At 40.5% G+C, this 21,934-nt stretch overlaps 1 protein-coding gene across 4 annotated transcripts in view; it reads right to left on the reverse strand.

The window, feature by feature from the left end:
• The window catches only part of LOC148902068 (phospholipid-transporting ATPase ABCA1), an 82,484-nt gene that overhangs the window by 29,714 nt on the left and 30,836 nt on the right, over nt 1–21,934 (reverse strand). For 2 of the 4 annotated variants that reach the window (XM_088990274.1, XM_088990276.1), the window contains exons 15-31: nt 20,845–21,067; nt 20,139–20,360; nt 17,690–17,894; nt 17,182–17,298; nt 16,705–16,876; nt 14,815–14,946; nt 14,077–14,216; nt 13,589–13,726; nt 11,843–11,997; nt 10,400–10,484; nt 9,376–9,578; nt 9,210–9,261; nt 9,052–9,114; nt 8,888–8,920; nt 7,889–8,028; nt 4,686–4,813; nt 1,157–1,255 (exon numbers count right to left, since the gene is read on the reverse strand). In XM_088990274.1, coding sequence (XP_088846400.1) covers nt 1,157–1,255; nt 4,686–4,813; nt 7,889–8,028; nt 8,888–8,920; nt 9,052–9,114; nt 9,210–9,261; nt 9,376–9,578; nt 10,400–10,484; nt 11,843–11,997; nt 13,589–13,726; nt 14,077–14,216; nt 14,815–14,946; nt 16,705–16,876; nt 17,182–17,298; nt 17,690–17,894; nt 20,139–20,360; nt 20,845–21,067 — 2,307 coding nt within the window. The remainder of the gene's footprint in view (nt 1–1,156; nt 1,256–4,685; nt 4,814–7,888; nt 8,029–8,887; nt 8,921–9,051; nt 9,115–9,209; nt 9,262–9,375; nt 9,579–10,399; nt 10,485–11,842; nt 11,998–13,588; nt 13,727–14,076; nt 14,217–14,814; nt 14,947–16,704; nt 16,877–17,181; nt 17,299–17,689; nt 17,895–20,138; nt 20,361–20,844; nt 21,068–21,934) is intronic. The other 2 variants (XM_088990273.1, XM_088990275.1) reach the window with 1 other exon arrangement.

The raw sequence follows: 21,934 nt of genomic DNA on the forward strand, positions 1-21,934 counted from the left end.
TCCAGCTCCGATTTTGTTTCAGCGTGTCCGTAATGCTAAATCATAACATTTGACTTTTTTTTTTTTAACGCAGCATTTCCGCCAGTATCAATTTTGTTGGCTGATAAGTTTGGTACTAAGTGGCCACGACACTTTATAATTTAGGTCCACAAATTTCTATTATTTGATCTGCTACTAAAATATGTTATTCCAACAAAAAGTTGTAGATATCTATAATTATGGGCCCGGGGAAATTTGTGGCCCGCCATCCATTTTGCAACGGCTCGTGGCATGACAAAAAAATATAATAATAAAACTAAAAATGACATTTGACATGGGTCACTTGGTTAGTTAAAAGATGAAGGCAGGCAGGATGAGAAGGGAGGGAAGGAAGTACTGTCGACTTTTTAGCTGTATACGAAGATACAAATAAATTACGAATGATGGAAAAAAATAAGGTCATTTATCTTCAAAACACAAGTGAATACAGATAATTCAATTTTAGAGGCAAAAATAGTTTCTTCCACTTTGTGCTCTATGACGGGTTTATTGTGATTGTAAAGATGAGATTTGGCTGATGATAAAAACAGAGCTGGATCTATCATGTGAGATCCCCCAAAAGAAAAGTGCTGGACACCCCAGGCTTAGAATTTGGCGTTATGTTAAGGATTCATATGATAAACAGTTAGTATGATCCATGAACCAGCAAAGCAGTTAATTTCTTCCACCAGCATTTTTTTTACAGAATCACGCTCATATATGTTATATCCTTGATTATTATTATTATTATTATTATTATTATTATTATTATTATTATTATTATTATTATTATTATTATTATTATTAGTATTAGTAGTAGTAGTAGTAGTAGTAGTAGTAGTAGTAGTAGTAGTATTCAGAATCAGAATCAGAATCATCTTTATTGCCAAGTATGTAGAATACACAAGGAATTTGTTTCCGGTATAACACGCTGCACTAGTATCGTCGTCAAAAAAAAAAAAAAAAAAAAAATGCTAAGTGGCACTATACAGTTCCATTTTGGCTACTGTTGAAAGAGTTCAAAGAGTTCAAAGAGTTAATGGCTTGGGGGAAGAAGCTGTTTAAATGTCTGCTGGATTTGGTGCGCATGGATCGGTATATTAACCATCAAAGGAGCTCAGAAAAAAAAAACACTCACTGGATTGGGTCACCGTCCATGCAACGTGTTCCAAAGCCAGGATCGTTCACCAACGTTTCCACCACTTCAGATACCTCTGTGTTTCCTGGTGCATCATTACTGCAAAGAATGGGAATCATTGAAAATACAGTAAAGTCTCGTTATATCGATATTCAAGGGAGTCCGAAAAAATATCGATATAACCGGGACTATCGATATATCCGATCCTGCGCCGAACTGCATTAAACAAAAGCCGCCAAAAGAGGGCAGCCAAGCGCCATATAAGAAATGGAGCTGGCCATTAGCTCCCTTTTTTTTGGGGGTGAGAGATGTTCCCCCAATGTTGCCTCAAAATGGCACATATAATTCTTTAATGATTGTAAACATGTAGGCTTTAATCTTCAGAACTACAGTGTATTTGAAACATATTCATAACTGGATGTGTAACAAGAAAGCATATTATCCGAATCTGAAGCCATTGTTTGGATTCACAAGCAATGCAAGACGTCTTGGCGTGAAGTCATTGTTATTTGCATTTGAATAAAAAGTGACATCGGCTGTCCTTTAATACACAGTATGGAATGTTAATAATTTTCAAAATCATCGCGCTTCAGCAGACAAAAAGAGAAACATTGTTGCAAAAAACGATTGCATTCATATACAGTACAGTGGGCATGTACATAACACAACAGGGAAACTGCAACGCTTACATCTTACTGTATTATGTATACAATTTAAAAAAGTCATCAATCTTCTTCTGCTTCCCATTTTTACCTTTTAACACAAACACTTCAATCTCGTCTGCTACACACGAGCTAGCGTCTGAAAATGAAAATGGCTCTGCTACACGGGTGCTGGGCACGTAACCAAGTCACCTGACCAAGTCGACCAATGGCGCGACTGATGGCGTGACACGTAACCAAGACACGTGACCAAGTTGACCAATGGCGCGACCGATGGCGTGTCACGTGACAAAGTCACACGGCCAAGTCGACCAATAGCGCGACCGATGGCGGCTCATGTGACCAAGTCGACCAATAGCGCGACCGATGGCGGCTCACGTAACAAGACACGTGACCAAGTTGACCAATGGCGCGACGGATATATCGATATAAACAACAAAAATGGCCGGCGGGGGATGAAAAGGAGCACCGTAATAACCGGATTATCTTAATAACCGGGTATCGTACTAAACGGTACTAATTATACATAAAAAGACTAGAAATGTGCAAGGGAAATGAAAATAGTATCGCAATAAGCGGTACTATCGATATAACCGATATCGATATAACGAGACTTTACTGTATCTGTAAAAGTATACACTTAGAAGCTGTAGTCTCCTAGTTGCTGTTGTTAAGAAGGGCCTGGAAGTACTCCGACTTTTAAGACTAAGTTTTCCCTCGTGACCGTCCAGGCTGTCAAACAGGTCTGAGGCAATTTCTGTGTGTCTGGTCTAGGTTTTTCCAAGGACACCTTCTGGGTTGTGACCAATCATTAAAGGTACCTAAAAATTTTACCCTTTATAGTGGCTATTATATCCTTGTCGGCGTGGATCTCCTCTGAGTCTTGGGAGCATCAGATCAAAATATCTGGACTTTTGAGCTTTCGCCAGTGACCACCCATTTCCTATAGCGGCGTTTAAGTGAAGCAAGGGGTTTTCTCTTTGATTGAGTAGCAAAGGAGTCTAATACTAAGGTCTTAGACATAAAACCTCAGAGTACCAGGACTCTAAAGAATCGGACTATTACAGCAGTTGTCCTCAATCACGATCCAGGTTGATAATATCAGCCTGGAGTCACATTTTTTCCCCCAGGATGAGATCTCGGTTGTGACTATAGTGGCAGCCGTTTACTTGTTGATCATTTTAAGAATGATTGGGAATCTTCAAGATGCTCCTTAGGGAGTTGGTCGCAAATGATTTCATCTAAGACCTCACTGCCATAAAAACATGGATGCCACAACAACTAAAAGAACCTGTACTTTCAGGTTTTAACAGTTTCTTCACAGTTTTCAGAATGATCCGGGCATACCCGAGCATTTCCTCAGGGACCCGATTGCAGAGGAGTGCAAGTTGAAAGGCTTGTAGCCCTAAAACCCGAGAGCACCAGTACTTCAAAGAATTGAACTTTCCTTTGTGAATTCCATCGAGAAAATCCCTCCAATGCTCATCTGTTACGATAGAAACTCTTGTTATGTGTAAAATCCTTGTCCTTTGTGTTGGCTCAAGAACAGACATTCTTAAGCAAATATTACCGGTTCATAAAGACCACAGATATGGCTCCCGGCCAACAATGGCCACAAGCAAGTCGGCCGTGTGGATTATTATAGAGTTCATTGTCTCATTTTGAGGCATCTCCATGAAGGTCGTACGGCCGTTTCCTTAGCCACCAGTGAGCGTAATCGAAGTGGTCCCGTTGTAAAAATGGATTATGTGCAGCCATCTGTTCTGCAATTAACAATGGCTGGGTTACCACAGTGTTCCAAGGTAATAAAAAGCGGACACAGGCATTGCATATATACACCAGAAAAGGCGGAACTAATGAATCCGGGCACTGAGGAAGAGCTGAGCTATTAGAGAGAAGCTTTAGGAAAGGCTAATATACTAACAAAGGCTAGGTGGGTTCAGAACATCTTCCATCATAATCACTCATCAGTGTAAGGTAAACGGGACAGTTTATGAGGCAGGCCTCCGTGGAGATACGTGGCGCGTGTAGCCACTTTTAAATGGGCACTTTCAAGGTCACTTGTGCGAAAAGACAATATTTGTTAATTGGTCAGAGCAAAGGTCGATGAGATGTCATTTGAAAATTACAACTAAGGAAAAAGTCAGAAGAAGATCAAAAGGGGCAAGTTCCAGAAAGTTTTTTTGGAGTCACGTGTGCGCTATGCTTTTATTTCCTCAAATAGATTGAGCCACGAGGTTTTATTTAGATGATTCAATTAACTCACCTACAGATGGGTTGATGGCATGACTTTGGGATGATACATAACAAATAAAACTAATCCTCAGGGACTATTGAATCAGGAAGGCAAGAACCAAGGCTGACAGAAAGGAACAAATAAATTGCAAACCATAAACATGGACACACAGCATTGTGGGTCGATCACATTATTGCCTATTAATCTGACATACGTTGGAGCTGCTGTCTTGTTGAGCAACTTCTGGGCTCAGCAAAATCGAAAAGAACGAGGTCTCACTGTGCCGGAGAGCTAAAATTATATCATACAATATGAGCCAAGGCCACACTTAATTGTGTTAGGGTAACATCAGGGGAAATAAAATACCTGAAGGGTTGGACAGATATTTTAGATAAGAAGTTATTCTTTTAAACAAGTGATTGGCACTGGGTAATGTCTAAATCCTTTGGGGGTGCACCCTTGAGAGTAGCAAGCAATGAGGCGACAGCAATATGCTAATCCGGTCCTCAAAGGATTACGCACATACAGTGTTGGAACTGTGAACTGATTGAGATGTCAACATTAAGTCTCCCAACGCCTTGTCACTTACTGGTTTGCTGATGGAATGAATCGGGTAAGAAACCGTGGTTACCTGAAGAAGGTGGTCTGAGATGTGCCATACATCCAAGGTTGCAGTTCCAGGCTGGGGTATTCGGAGAATGGCGGAACGATGAGTGAGAAGATCAGAGAGAGGCATACAAAAACTGCAGGCAACACCACCTAAAAATTCAACAGCAACAGATTAATGCATACGGGATCATCAAACCGGATCAATCACATGCTTGTGGGATATATATATATATATATATATATATATATATATATATATATATATATATATATATATATATATATATATATATATATATATATATATATATATATATATATATATAAATATATTCCAGATACAGACTGACATGTTGTTAATGGCCAACCAACCAGATATCGTGGTCATAGATAAAGGGGAAAGGAAAGCCGTTGTCGTGGATGTAGCGGTCCCGAGTGATGGAAACATCAGAAAGAAGGAACATGAGAAACTCGAGAAATACCAAGGGCTCAGAGAGGAGCTGGAGAGAGCCTGGAATGTAAAGGTGACAGTCGTGCCTGTGGTGGTCGGAGCACTCGGGGCAGTGACCCCCAAACTCGACGAGTGGTTGCAACAGATCCCGGGAACAACATTGGATATCTCGGTCCAGAAAAGCGCAGTGCTGGGAACAGCACGGATACTGCGCAGAACCCTCAAGCTTCCTGGTCTCTGCTAGAGGACCCGAGCTAAAATGAGCGACAGTTAGCTGACAAAGCTTTTCAGATGAGGAGCGAAATGTCTGATACCTTCAAAGAAGTACATATGACGGCTGAAGAAACCTTTTTAGCGTTGTTGTTGACAATTTCATCCATCAATTTTCTAATACATTCACCCTCATAAAGGTCTGGAGCCTATCCCCGGCTGTCTTTGGGTCATACCCTGAAATGGTTGCCAGATAATTGGAGTTTGTTGATGTATTGATTGATTTAAAAAAATGGGAAGAAATGATTGACTAAATACGGATGGTTCATGATGAGTCTTTTGCATTCATTTTTTGGGCACGTTTTGCTTCTTGAAAAGGCAAAAAAAATATCCCAGACATAATTAGTTTTTCCCAATGCTTTTGTTAAGAGCTGGCCGATTTAAAGGTCACATATCTTTAAAGCCTAATCACTTGTATATTTGAAGGAGTGAGGGAGGGTGGGTGTGAGGGGTAGCCAGCGCACACATGATTAATTGGCCCGGTGCACAAGTTTGCCAATTTCCATGGTTGGAAATCCAAAAAACTCACATCGCCGCAGCGAAACAAGATAAAGAGCGAGTAGTGAGACTGAAAAGCTTAATGACAGATGCTCCTCTCTTTCTCTTTCGTTCTCTCTTACTCTTTGATTTGACAGTCATTGCAGGTGACAGCTGGTACTTCTTCTATTGAGAGCGCAGCAAAAAACAAAGTCATTAAGGCTTTCGTGAAAGCCAAAGCACTTGCAATGAACAATGCATGAGTTTAACGGCGATTTCAAGACGAATTGGACCAGGCTGGACCTGCAATGGCTTTAAACACAAAAACAGATTAATTCATCACGTTCAAATGTGATGATGAATATGCAAAGGTCAGCATCGATTAACGATTAGTCACCAGTGTGTTTGAGGTGGGACGTTAATTATCACTTTTGTGTTTTAGTATTTGCTGACAATTTTTGTGGGGCATATGAAACAATTTCGAAGCCAGGGTGTGCCTCAGGGCTCAGTCCTAGAACCACTGCCACTCAGTTTGAACTCTTTCTTTTGCATTTTTTTTTCCACAGAGGGTGTTCTGACTATAGTATGCAAATACGAGGGTCAAGCTATACCCGATCACCATCTTTCATGGTACATTAAACACCGCTTTTGTGTGGGAGGGGGACATAAAGTCTTATCAAGGAACAGACATGACAAAGGGAGGGAGTTCAGAGCCCTGTTGAAGCAACGGTGTACCTTCTGACCTTAAAAGCGATGCTACTCATGTTCCATCCTGTTTTAAACTTACGTTAATCAAGGTATAATGTGACTTTTTTTATTCAGTTGGCTCTGAATTTACAGCTCGGCATCCACGTCTGTGTAAGCTCTCAGTCGTACAGGAGTGATCCATCGATGAGAAGGTTTCTTCAGCCGTCATCTGTACTTTTTGAAGGTGTCGGACGTTTAGCCTCCTATCCAAGAGGCTTCGTCAGTGAACTAAAAGTTGAACTTTGACACCTCTTGGACAGGAGGCGAAACGTCCGACACCTTCAAAAAGTACAGATGACGGCTGAATAAACCTTCTCATCGATCCACGCTAATGCTACTCTTTTTCCCCCAACTTGTTTTTTGACACATTTGGATGTTTGGTAAACCTCATTACCTATGATTATTATTTTTGAATGAAATCTTCACTCGGCAGCTGTCAGAATTGATGACATCTGATAGCTTTCTGCAATTATCATAACAATTTAATTGCTGTACCTTCAGAAATGCTCCTCGCAAAATGAATTGTGACGCTTTGGAAATGTGTGCTGTTTATTGGTTTTGACTTTGGAAATTATAGAGAAGAAAAACAATACAGAGGTCCGCTTAATGGGCTAATTGCGGCCTGTCATGTGTGCAATTATGGGATGGTTGTATTTAATACGCAACTAATGAAAACACATGATTAGCATGAGACATGAAAGGGAAAAAAATAATTTTCCTTTTGAGTGCCAATCACTGACATGAGGTAGGTTCGGTCACACCCGCCATAGACAATGACCGAATGAATGCCTTGAATAACAGCATCACATCTACATTGACTGATGATTTCCAATTCAACAAATGAATGACCACTTTGGCGAGTCCATTTCCCCACCTTCTAAAAAGCACACACACGGGCAACATCAGGATCATCTCAGTTGATGTAGCTGACATTGCTTCATTGATTACAGTGCATATCCCCTGATACTCATGTTAAGCAGATTCCTTACTTACACCGACAATACACTGTCTGTAAGTAAGGAATCTGCTTAACATTAGTTATCAAGTAGACAGGATGAATTTAGTACAACAACAACCCTGATACTCATGTTTTGTGTGCACGGATTCATTCAAAATCGCTTTGGAACCAATACGAGTATGTGTTGATGGCTTATGGAAGCTATGGGCCGACTCCATCACGGAAGGCAATTTTTTTTCCCACACAAAACTCACAAGATCCGCCCAGGCATCTCTCTCGTGTTCCCCTTCATTTCATCAATATGACAGACGGAGGCCATTACCTGGGCAATGAGTCCCTTGCGGCTCCTCCGGGCGTGGTGAAAACGCTTGATGAAAAGAGCTTGGAACTGCCTCCTGATCAGCTCCCATCCGTCGAGGACCGTCGAGCCCTTACCGCTGACCCCGGCGTCCCTCTGTAAACCTGATGTGGACATCGACCCCTACCGGGTTGTTTATCACAGCCAGGACCACAAGCGTGCGGAGCGTAATGAGCTGCTCTGGTGCTGCGGCAAATGTGCCACCTGGCTCCTTGTACAACATTTGCATGACTTTGAATTTCTCTGTGGTGGATAATCTTTGCTTTTAATGACAATTTGCATATTGGAATACAAATTTTGAAACATTTAATTTATGTATTTTGTGTTTTTTTAATGGGGATTTTGAATTTCTGATTATAGTTGACAGTAAAACTTTGCCACAAATCAATTTTTTTATATCGGGTAATTTTTTTTATTAACATTGTATTTTGTTTTTCTGATCTCTTAAAATGTTTTTGATTTTGATGATTACTATTTCATATGCCACAATATGTCCCGACAAAGGGATTTTTTCGCCAAATATAAGAATTTTTAAACAAAGGGGTGCCTCAGAGCTCTGTCCGAGAACCACTGCTACCAACCATTATTGTTATTATTATTATTATTATTATTATTAGTATTATTATTATTATTATTATTATTATTACCAATGGATGGGAAAAATTCATTTTAACAGACATTAGTGTTCATTTTGTCATGGCAATCCACACTGACACATGTAACAATAAATCATTTTGAAATTAAATCAATGATATAGTCATCAAAAACATATTTTAAAAAAGGATTGCTACCATATTTGTAGTTTGTCAATATTCATACGACTCCAAGGCAAGATGTAAAACTTTCTTCATATGCATGAGTGCTTTCGACACTTTGGTTGTCAATTTCCTTTTTATCAGCATAGCAATTGGAAGCATGCGAGTATTATAAACTAATCAAACATCTTTGGAGGAACAAACTTACCTTCCACTTGACTGGCAAACATTTCCATGTCACCTGCACGGAAGCACAGAAATGCAAAAGCATGTTGAGTGGCCCAGCTCAATTATTAAATGCTTCCATTGCACTTTCTTTTTTCATGTTTTGTTTCCAGGTTCATATTCTGAAATTGATGCAATGAGACTTGCCGCTCGCCTCCTTTTCCGTTTCGGGGTGGACGGCGGCAGCCGAAACGCTATTTCGCTTCGTTGCTGTGGGAATTAAAAATAAAAGATGCCGTTTTGGTCTGACATTAAAAAAGTGCATTTAAAAAGTCTGCGGATTATTTCCTGTAAAAAGCACTGACTTGAAATGTCTTCTGCATCGACTCCTGTGTCTTCAGCGACCTTCAAAAAAATCTGTGAAAAGAAATTGGGCAGAGCTCGATCTGTACTCAAACAACTTTTTGTCTGGGGGCTGTTGATAGGTGGTTAAATTTCAAACGGAACATTTTGTACTCCTATTTGTCACACCTCTTCCAGTGTGGTGTCAGAAATGCCATAGCTGGTCAAACCCAGGTCAGTCATGGCCAGGTCCAACTCCTGGAAGAGCAGAGCAAATGTGCCATCGTGGGCGCCGTCGTAGGGCAGGACAAAGGTGAGCTCTTGCCCGATACGCTCCAAGAAGATTGCCCTCGGGACGTGGCGATGCACCAGCTCTCCCAGCGCTGTCAAATCTGTCCAAAAATAATATATATATATACATACCGGTACATATATTAAGTATCATAGTGCTCTAAAATTAAAGGATGAGTTTGATTTTTTCGGGAGACTAATACCAGATGAGGATGAAGTTCTTTTTTTAATTGCAATCAGATGGAGGGGAAAAAAAAGACAAAAAATGGAGGGAAAACATGTTGTCATTTTACAAGGATTAAGTGAAGGAAAGAAATGAGATTAAAAATAAATAAATACAAATATTTCACACTGACAAAATTTTAATCTGACAGGCAAACATGTCTTTTTTTTGTACATGGCTGCTCACGGAAAGTTGAAGTTGTAAAAAATTACCCTTATTTACTTTGTATTTATTATTTACTTATTATTTATTTTGTTTTTTTTTCTTGCCCGGGTGCCGATAAAGTGCTAGTCAGACCTCTGACAATGTTTTTCCCTTTACAAAGGGGCAGAATTTCCTTTTTTTCCATGTGAGCGCTTTGTTCCCGCTTCAGCTGTTGTTAAAGCGCTATATCAATCAATCAATCAATCAATCAATCAATCAATCAATCAATCAATCAATCAATCAATCAATATGTATGTATTGCATTGTATTTTGGACAGCCACCCTCATTTCAAGCTCCAGGCACCAGACCTATATAGTTTAGGAAAGAAGGATTTTTTTTTTACGCTGCATTGAATGTTTATGTAGTGCTAAAACTCAATATTGTGTGGGTCCTGGAATTCATGTGACAACAACAAAAATCCTAGCACTGGAGTGGACACATTTTTGCACATCGTCTGGCAGGGAATGAGTTAATACATGATGTTGCTCTTCTACCTGCATGATGGATACCGATGTAGGTTCGACTCCCGATGGCGGCGTGGTCGTGGGCACCGCATCTTCTTGAAGGACGTTGGTGCTCCTGCCAAAAACACAATTGGATTAAACGCGAACGGGATTGACCACTTAGAATGATGAACAGTAACTCCACAACAACTCCGCACTGGTGCTAACCGAAAAACGGTTGCTCGGTTTTCTACGTAATGGCTCCAATTAAAGCAGAATGTGCCAAACACATTTGCTTTCCTGCCAGTTAATGATGACGATGATCAACGGGTCAAACGGGAAGTCAAACATTTGTTTGAGTTGTGTTTTCGGGGATGGCAAAGGAGCTTTATTCATATCAGACACAAGGTAACTTCCAAGTGTGTCTGACAAAACAGCATTTCAAGACAAAAGAAACATTCAAACAAAATCCACAAGCATTTTAGATGTTTAAAAAGAAAACAGAGAATTTACTAAAATACATCAATAAAGTGATTCTGGGAAACTTGGTGAGGAAAGGAAAAAGAGTATGGGGAAAGCGTAGTTTTTATCTTGGATTTTTTGACAATTGAGGCTACCTTCAAATTTTCTTACCATCTTATTCGATTTGTGTGTAGCATAGAAGCTAAAATGCTGATGTCCATGTTTGCTTCAACCTCTTTGCGTGACTAATTAAGTCCAGCCTGCTGACCTCAGAGCTCGCTTGGATTTGTATTCTCTGAGCATTATTTAATTGTTTCAGGCCCCTAAGTCGTGTGATTGATTTTTTTTCAGCACAGAGAAAAAAAAATGCTTAATATGCCAATAAATGTGGAAGCAAATCAAAAACTAAAAGAACTAAACTTAAAAAAAGGCATTTTTTTGTCAAAAAAGTGTTATTTTGTGAAAAGGTCACTTTTAAAAACGAAATATTATACTTTAATAATTTCACATTGATTTTTTTAGCAAATATGAAAATCAAAAGAGACTAAGTTCTTGTTTTCACACAAACCAAATCTTTATCATATGCAAAAGACTGTTTATATTTCAAGAATAAAAATCTACTTGGAGAAGAACAGGTTCTACAGTGTTATATGGGAGTATTAGGCACACACCCAATGAATGGTGTATTTTCAAACTTTTTTCATATATAAGGCACACATAAAGCGCACCTTCAAAGAATTAAAAACGTTTTCCAAATATAAGGCACATCACATTATAAGGCGCTACAGTAGAGGCTGTACGCACTACTTCTTCTATGGGGAGGAAATGAGTCAGTGGCTGATGACAGTCGTTGTGAGACCTGTTGTGGCTCTACATTACTTCGCAAATAAGGCATACCTGCGTATAAGTAAGGCGCATGGTCATCTTTTGAGGAAAATGAAGGCTTTTGGGTGCGCACCGTAAAATACAGTAGTTAAAAGTTATCTTCATACAAGCTGGCGGGCATATCATTTTCGTATCGAGTGTGCGTACCTTGACCAGGGTGAGGTAGTAGCCTGTGCCGAAGCGTTTCTTCAGGAACAAGGACGAACCACAGCATCGCATCCTGCCGTGGGCGATGATCGCGATGCGGTCGCCCAAGATGTCCGCTTCATCCATGTGGTGCGTGGATAGGATGATGGTGCGGCCTGGAATGATGGTTTGTACTTTTAGCCGCTTATCACCATGGCAACAAAGCATTGCAGTACACTTGGGTGTGATTTAAATTTTTGATCTTCGGCTGTTCGGCTGTTTTTTTTTTTTGATCGAAACAGGGGTAACCATTGCAACTGGCTGGCTCATTTTTTGCTCCTCTTCTTTTTTTGGGGGGTATGGGGTCATTGAGAGGCATCAAACTCAGTGAGAAAATCACTTCATTAGCATTGAAGGGGAAGGGTGATGAATTTGAACATATGTCATATTTTATTCAGAATATTATTACAGCTTAAGTGGTGAAATGGCTCCATTATTCCTGAAAAGTCATGAAAATATTTTTTCCCAACCCACTTTTTTTTTTGGGGGGGGGGGGGTTAAATAATTGATTGTGTAAGATTATTAAATATATTTAAGCACAACCGTAAATTATAACGTTGTATCTTCTCAGGACCAAAAGTTGCGATTTTGCAAAAAAATACAGTAAAGTCTCGTTATATCGATATCGGATATATCGATAGTCCTGGTTATATCGATACTATTTCTATGCACGCATGGAGAAAATTACATGCAAACAGGATCGGATATATCGATAGTCCCGGTTATATCGATATTTTTTCGGACTCCCTTGAATATCGATATAACGAGACTTTACTGTATTCAGAAATGGCAAAAAGCACGACACGGAGTGCCATTCCTGAATTTGTTCAGGTTTTGTTTTTTGGTAATAAAGCACTGGTCAGACCTCTGGCAATGTTTCTCCTTCCCACAAGGGGGCGCGCATTTGCCTTTTATCCAGCCGCCCCCATTTCAATCTCAAATAACTCCAGACCCATATAATTTAGGAATGAACTTTTTTTTATGATGAAAGAAGAGAGTAAGTTTTCTTGTGCATAATTGTGTGCAGTTTATATAGTCCTAAAACTCAATATCCTGCAATTTTAGTGAAAATGACAAAAACCCTGGCATTGGAGTGAACACATTTTGGCACATCGTCTGGCAGTTAATGAGTTTTCCCCCAAGCAGTCATCAACATAAACGAGACATTATTTTCAAAGAACTGGGACTTTTTTAGGGAGCGGGGAGTGCTGGGAGGAGTGCAGCAGGGCTTCATTTGGAAAAACAACATGTGGCTCCCGTCCTCAGATTCCCTGCCATATGGGATAATGAACACGTGGCATGCTACGGTATGATAGGAAACGCCTACGAACGCCTTCACCACCTTTGCCACTGTGCTCGCTGTGATGTCTCTGAAATCTTCCACAAAAAAAACTGAAGAAAAAGATCCATTTCAAACTTTGTCTTGCTTATTTTTTTTAATCCAACGATTGTAAAAAAAATTCTTCTCTGAAGTGCAAGACAAGCTGTGTAACAAAATGAACCCTTTCAGACACAAATAATGACAACCTGATAAGCTGTCCGTTGTAGTGACATGAGCCCAATGATTGTTCAGCGTGTTAATCAGAACACACACAAGCTTTCGGCATGAAAACGTGCCGCGATACGTTTTATGCGACAAGCTTCGCCGGCGCGACTCACATCTGCAAAGTTCAAAAGCCTTTGGTGTTTCGGCTTCTGATGGCGTACCTTGTTTGTATTTAAGGAGCAGCTCCCAGATCCCCCTGCGGGCGTAAGGGTCCACCCCCGCTGTTGGCTCGTCTAAGATGACAACTTTTGATCCTCCGACAAAGGCGATGGCCACCGAGAGCTTCCTCTGCATACCGCCTAGAAACATTCATCTGCATGTCAGCGTGTGTTTGTGTGTGTGTGTCTATGTGTGTACGGCAAGTTTCCTTTCATAATAAAAAAAGCACTCCGTCGCTTCCCGCTCGTCATGGTCCATCAACCTCGGAGGCCAGATTCCATTTTGCCGGGACCCTAACAATGCTTTTAACCACTTCAGTGACCCAGCTTGCGAGAATCAGTGATGTAATAAATGTTCCTATTCACCTATAACATGTTATTATTTACAGCAACATTATTGACATCAATAGACAACCTTCATACTCCGACTTCATCATCACAAAGACAAAGTAGTCGTAGACGAAGTGCTGCTGTTTTGGTTCGCCGCCCACCTGACAGGTTCTTGGCCAAGTCTCGTCTTTTGTGTGGCAGGCCGACGTCCCGGATCATCTGCTCCATCTCGGCGTCCACCTCGGCGCGACTGCGTCCCTTCAGACGGCCGTAGAAGTAGATGTGCTCCTCCACCGTTAGCCTGCAAAATGAGAACAGGTAAATCATCTGCATAAAAACATGAAACCAAAATGACAAGAAAGTAGGCCGAAAATATGATGACGAAAAGTCAGAATTTTGTCGAAAAAGGTGTCAGTTTACAGAAACAAATGCAAAATATTATGTCAGCGATGATTACTTTTATTGCACTGACTGAATCTGGCCAAATTTCTTTTCCAACACATCAGGTTTTCAGGATAATATGATTTTATAGTATAATCTTCAGTACTTGTAAAATAATTATTCCATAATTTCCATGTATTGCACAAGCTTTCATAGGTCACACAATGAAAACCTAAAAAAATATCTGAAAACCTGATGAGCGAGGAAAAAAAACTTTTTTTTTAATCATTGTCAAAAAAGATATTTTTTGGGACAGAAAAATCCCATTGCTGATTAACATATGGTGTTAACTAGTAGGACTGAATTTGCCAAGAGTCCCATTGCATTCAGAATTATGTTAACAAATCAGAGGATTGGCTGTAATATTACATGGGGGACTCGCAATATTTTGAGGGAAAAAAATATATCTGCCCTTGTCCAAAATTCAAAAAGGAGGGACATGGTAGGTTTGTTCTTACTCATTGAAAAGGACGTTGTGCTGAGGGCACATGCCCAGAAAACGCCGAGCGCCATCCACATCCGTTCGGATGTCGTAGCCGTTGATTACAGCCGTGCCCGACGTGGGCGGGAAGAGCCCCGTCAGAATTGACCTGACCGGCGAGATGCATTTAGCATGATGAAAACAAATACAGTGATACCTTGGCTTACGAACTTAATTGGTTCCCAGACAGAGTGTGTAAGGCGAAAAGTGTGTATCCCAAAAATTATTTTCCCATAGGAAACCATTAAAATGAAAATAATCCGTTCCCAGGTCCCATAAAACATAATTTTCTACTTTCTAATTTTCTAAGCCTTAAAACTACACAAACGATACCTTATTTTATGTAAAATAAATGTGCTATGGTATTATAATTAAAGAAATAAACGGTCCTGTATAATAAAGCAGTTTTATTTACCTTTGTGATGGTCGTTGACGGCTTGATGGAATGGAGAGGCTGGTTTCATCAGCGTTAAACACTTGATGAGGAACGTAGCCTTCTTTTTTCACCATCTTGAGGAATGATCCCTTGTAGGTGCTTTCTCTGAGATAGTTTTACCTAGTTCCGCATATATTGTGTTCTGTTTCGCCGGGTTGATAGCTTTTTGCATCGGTGTTATGATGGCTTGTGCGGGTTATTTGTGGAGCCTGATTGATGGGATATTTTAACCTTGCAGTCTACAGTCTGCCTTTGAACTATCAAAGTTGAAATGGCTCCAAATTTCATTTTTCTATCCATTTGCTCATTCTCTCTCTGTTGTCTGCCTGTCTCTTTAGGTTTAACAGCCTCACTCTCTGACTCTTTCTGTCTGTAACACCCTGCACCTCACTGCTGAGTTCTTGACCAATCACGTGGTTCTAACCGTAGACTGGGGGCGGGGAATAAAAACAGTCTGCTGCCATTTTGTTGTTCGGAGAACGAGCTCGTTCGCGAACGACACATCACACATAGTGGCACTCCGTGTGTATCCCGAAAAAAGTTTGTATGCCAAGGTACAATTGTCATAAATGTAACGTTCGGAAACCGAAAAGTTCGTAAGCCAAGGGGTTTGTAAACCGCTGTATGACTGTACATGCATTTCTTATCAGGAGAAAAAAAAAAAATCATAAAACATTATACTGCACCATTGGCATCATTAAGAAATTAAACAGCTCACTCACATAAAAATGTCTATGTAAACTCTCAGTCGTACAGGAGTGGTCCATCAATGAAAAGGTTTCTTTAGCCGTCATCTGTACTTCTTTGAAGGTGTCAGACGTTTGGCTTCTTATCCAAGAAACTTCGTCAGCAAACTAAAGTCTTACAGGTAGTTTAGGCCCTATATATATATATATATATATATATATATATATATATATATATATATATATATATATATATATATATATATATATATATATATATATATATATATATCCCTACTGTCCAGACATGGCAGTGCCGGACTCTGCTATGATAGGTCCCTGCTCTCAGCTTCTTTTTTGAAAATTGCTTCTTTTGCTCCCCTTTCAAACCATCTATGTTCTTTCGCTAAGATTTTAACCTCATTGTCGTCAAACGAGTGGTTTCTAGCTTTTAGGTGCATATGTACTGCCGATTGAGACCCACTAGGATTATCCCTGCGATGTTGATAAAGTTTTTTTTTTGAGAATTTGTTTAGTCTCCCTTTTCCAAAAGCAAAAAATGAATAGAAACATAAATAACATCCCTTTAAAATAATTCTTGAGCTGGTGTGTCAAGTATGAGGCATTACATTTTTCTCATACACACTACGTCCCAATTAGACCCTGCATGTATCATCCCAAAAAAATGAACACCTCCCTCAATTAAGAGGCTTTCCCTCCCACCCCTGTCAGAAAAGGAACTTGCATGGTAGTCGTTTTTCCGGCTCCGTTGTGGCCTAGGAACGAGGTGATGTGGTTCTCGTAGAAGTCGACACTTAGTCCGTCTACAGCTAGCTTTTTTCCAGTTTTGTAGATTTTGACCAGGTTGCGTACTGACACCCCGACTTTCAGATTGGGGTCTGATTTTTCCAGGTAATCTTTAAAAGAAACGGAAGGATGAGATGGATGCAATCATGCTGAGTGTGAGAAGAATTTCATTTCATTTTAGAAAATGAAAAATAACAAACTCTCAATGTGCAAAAACACAGTAGAAAAGCCTAATTGGATGCTGCTGAGCAAGTCGGGACCGAAAATAGGTTGGAATGTTAATTGCAAGCAAAAGTGCCTTCTTCAACCCCTGATGCAACAAGAAAGGCGCTTAGTTTCATCACCTGCAGATTTTACACTTCAAATGTGCTGCGGCATCGAGCGAGTGTTTGCGCATGGGCGTGTTACACCGTACCATCGTGCAAGCTCCCGGCGGCGTCATTTTGGAAATGGTCGGCAGGCACGGAGGACCTGCCACACCAGTAAGATGTCGTGACCGGGAAGTACCATGGCCTGGGGATCCCATACTGGCCTGGGATCAAACGCAGATGACATGACATGCAACATTTTTAATCATGCTGTGGTTACAATACAAATAAATACAAAATATAAAAATTAAAAACATTAAAAATACAATAGAAAGATAATACAAATAAATATAAAAATAACAACAATAACAAAATAAAAAATATGAATAAAATACAAATGAAAATAAATAAATCAATCAATACAAAAGATAACATAAAAAATACAATAATAATGACAATACAAATAACAAAAAATAATAACAATAAGAAAAAATAAAAACCAAAATGCATAAAAATAAATAGATATACAAATGACAATGAAACAATTAAAAAATAACAAGAAAAATACGTAAAAAAAAGACTCTCCATCTCATTATTTTTAATTCAGTCGTATACCTGGGAAGACATTTTCGATGTACCAAGTGAGTGTCCAGTAGAGGGCGGCGTCAAACAGCATCATGACCATAGATACAAGGAAGGTGTAGCGCTCGCCCTCTTCCGGACTTTGACTCATGTTGGACCACTGGATGCCGACACCTTGCTCCTCGTATTTGGAGAAGCTCTCACAGCCAAAACCAAATGCGACGCAGGACAATAAACTCTGAATAGAAACAGGGGGAGCCGGAGCTTGCGTGACTGTTTACTTGTAGCAAAGCACACAGGTACACAGGTTGCTTAATGCCATGTCTCATTCGGGAACACCCATAAAAAATGCTTTTGCATACCCATTCAAAACAAATCATAAATCCTACATGGAAGGGGGAAATTGCCGGTGACGCTTTTGCCCATGAAACATTAGCGGCCGCCGCCTATCGCTCTGCATCATCGTGTTGCTTGCCAGCTGCCGCCTTACGCCTCATTTGTTCGCACCATTTGCGCTCCGGAAGAAGCATTTCCTGGGGCTTGCCGGGCAAACCGTCACCGATTCCGACGCCGCTTGGGCCGGCGGATTCAATGACTTGTCACTGGTGCTGTCCTAACCTGTAACCCTTCCTGTTTTGTTTGTTTCGCTGGTTGTTGGTGAGGAACTAATGCAATGGAAGGGTTAAGTGGTAAAGTGGATTATCTCTTGGGAACATAACAACAAAGTTAGGAATAATTGTCCATTGGGACAGAAGAGTATTCGTTTCAAAGATATAAGAAAGATTATGCAATATAATGAGTTTCCTCTTGGGAGGTACCCACAAAGGCGAGCATCTTGGGAGGATAGGAGTTTACGGTATGAACCTAGTCAATAACATGGAACCTACTAAGACTAAAGAAGATACAGGGCAATTCAGTATTTGACCCAGAAAACAATCGGCATTGTCTTTGGAAAGTAACTTTTTCACTTTCAGTTTGGGGCAAGCCGAGGAGTTCTAACAAAGTGGGTCCGACTTTTCCATATGAAATTGCGAGGGAGGTTCATTGCTGGTATTCTTAAAATGGTTTCTACTTCGCTAGAAAAAAGAATGAATGTCAATATGCTCGCAGCTGCGTTTGGCACAAAGTTGCCATTTGGTTGTTCGAAATCAGGTGGGAAAAAAAATCCATTATGATTAAAGACTTTATTATCATGGACAATTTTAGGGAGAGAGCATGTATCTCTTGACATGGTGTAATATCATCCTCACTTGACAAGAGAGGAAAAACCCGCCGGCCTGATAAAAGTGCAGGTGTGATCTGGATAGCAGCGCAGTCAAGAAAACATTGCTTATGCTAATTAGCGGGCTAAAAGGCTATCCATCTTGGAGAAGCAGAGGAGAGAGGGAAGGTGGATAAAATCTCAGCACTTTCAGGTATGATAAAGCCTTATGTATTAAGTGAGCAGCAGATTTTTTTGCCAAAGGCTAATGGTGAGGCAGTCACCCTACCCTTAAATACAAATACTAATTGCAATCAAAATTAAATCAAGAAAGATTATGGACTGAACTGAGGTGTGGAAACCAGAATTTGACTCTAAAATCCGCACCAAACATAAATCTTCATCTTGATCTCAAAATCTAACTCTTATCTGGAACTCTAATCTCAACAGTATCCGACACCGACAACACGAACACCAAACTCCTACCTCTAACGCAAATCTGTAACGGTCATGCCAAGGCAGGATAGTAACATCGGATTGTAATGCTAAATGCTTACCGCTAACTTTTTAACCCTAATCTTCACTCGAAGGTCTGAGCTCGAAGATCTATCACGTCCATAACTATTCCAAGAACCCTTACCATCCAAACCATATCCTATCCAAACCCTTACCCGATTGACCAATCCTAACCAAATACTTACCCGATGGACCAGACTATTCGATCTATTCCAATTTCCAAAGACCAGTAGAAATGAGTGCGTCCAAACAAATGGTTTTCCGAATTATTTGAAGGAGATTGAGACCCGGAAGTCATAGGTCACCCACTACAGACGATGACGAAAAGCAACGTCAGGTGACAATAAAACAAATATTACCAGCTGTCAACACTGATTCCTGCTATGTATTTGACTTATGAAGAAAACTGTCCATTTGAGTTGTTGAAATAGGACAGGGAACGCAACGCGCCTGTACTGACAATCTCTCCCCGGTGACAGTCAAGATTAGGAAAGTCACATGTCCTTGCCTGCGGAAAGGACATCTCATGGACAAATGTGACACCGTCATAAAGGTCACAGAAAAAAGGCTGAACGTTGATCAGTGGTTCATTTTACAGGACGGGCCCTGTGACTTTCTCCGAGGGTGTAACGCCTATTTGAGAGTAACGTGAAGTGTATTACTCGAGTGACAGGCAACCGTCAAAGTTACAATGACTTTGCTCTTTAAGTATCAACCATTTCTATTTTTTTTTATGCGAGATGAGCGACATCCCCAAAGTCTTACCACGGCAACCTTGGTTCCGAAACCCAGGACATCCCTCCAGGCGTAGCAAAGGACGTGCGGCAGGTAGAGGACAAAATAGATGAGTCCGCCGCACGCTGCCGCCAAGTTGGCCTTGGAGAAGAAGACGCTGATGAAGAAGCACTGGGTGACGGTGGTCAGGCAGAATACCAACAGGAAGACAAAGATGACTGTGGGGTCACTGTACTGCAGCACTTTTCCGTACTGGGGGTACAAAGAAAGTGTTGCCAGTGGACAGCAGAGGAAGAACATGTGGTTGACATGACTGTCTGGCTCATTCAAACTCGATTCAGATTTGTGTTTTTGAAAGTCATCGAGAGGAGGAGGACCCACATGCCTGAATTTTGAGATTTAAAACAGATCAAAACTGCATGATTATAAAAAGAGTGAAACTTGCAGGATGCTTATCCTTTTTTTGAACAATCACGATCAAAAAGAACAATTGCGTCGTCATGCATTCTTGGAAATGGAGAAAGTTGGATTCAGAGAGCATGATTACAACCTGAAAGGATTACTTTAGCATGATGACGACTGTAAACGCAAAGGGGCACTACGTCGCCTCGAGGATCCTCTTTGCGTTTCAGGCGAATAGCAAACTGCATTCATTTTCTCTCACTATGTTCCAGAGCGACTCTTCAAAATGAGGCACCGGGCCCTCCTGGAAGCATTTCAAAATCTTTATGATCACCTTGATAACAAGAGCGAGGAGCAGCGAGCTGATGACCAACGGCACTGCGCTGGAAACCGCCCAGCTAAGCCAGTCGATTGCATTTCTCAGGCCCATGATCCTCACTATCTCCTTAAGCCTGGCTTCTTTTTCCGCGACAATACTTTTAACGACCATTGCTACAGAGTAGATCCATGCCAGTGTCATGTATAAGGGCAGCGAGCGCACCAGATCCCGAAGGAACCTGAAGGGGCCACACCAAGACCAGACAAACACTTTGTTTAGACACGAGTTGTCGGGCTGATGTTGAATTGAGATGAGAACAGTGCACACATTAAAAACGTCCTATGGGGTGTTCTACATGCTTTCAAAATTTAGCAAATTGATCAGAGTGCTTCTTCACGGGGCTGAAGAAGCACTTTGAATCTTGTGCTTCAACACAAGAACTAAATGGCCAGCATTTGCCACACACAAATGACACAATTCGGACATTCTCGCTAATGTCACTCCTCTGAAAACAAACATTTGATCTCGACGCTGTGAAATCATTTTCACTTATTCACTGCCAGACGACGTGCAAAAATGTGTTCACTCCAGTGCCAGGGTCTTTGTCATTTTCACTCAAATTGATAAACCCACAGAATATTGAGTTTGAGGACTATATAAATATTCAATTCGGCATAAGAAAACTTTTTTTTTAAATCAGAAAAAAGAGTTAATTCCGAAGTTACATGGGTCTGGAGTTATCTGACCTTGAAATGGAGACAGCTGGACAAAATACAAGACAATACTGTACATACATATTGATTTATATCGTGCTTTAACAGCAGCTGAAGCTGTAACAAAGCGCTAACATGGAAAAAGGGAAATGCTGCGCAAGTGGAAAAGAAAAAAAACATTGCCAGACGCCATGGCCAGTGCTTTATTGGCACCCAAGCATGAAATACAAAACCCGAACAAATTCGGGAATGGAGCTCTATGTCATATTTTCAATTCGAGAATAAATTTGTGAATGACATAATACACATACCAATCACACTGACGCATCAACCCAACACAAGGAACCACTGGATCCGTGAGCAAAACACCACCGTGAACCACACTGAAAAGG

Source organism: Hippocampus bargibanti, linkage group LG02 (genome assembly GCF_051943395.1).
Source record: "Hippocampus bargibanti isolate YZ-2025 linkage group LG02, ASM5194339v1, whole genome shotgun sequence".
In the NCBI taxonomy this organism is placed as follows: Eukaryota; Metazoa; Chordata; class Actinopteri; order Syngnathiformes; family Syngnathidae; genus Hippocampus; species Hippocampus bargibanti.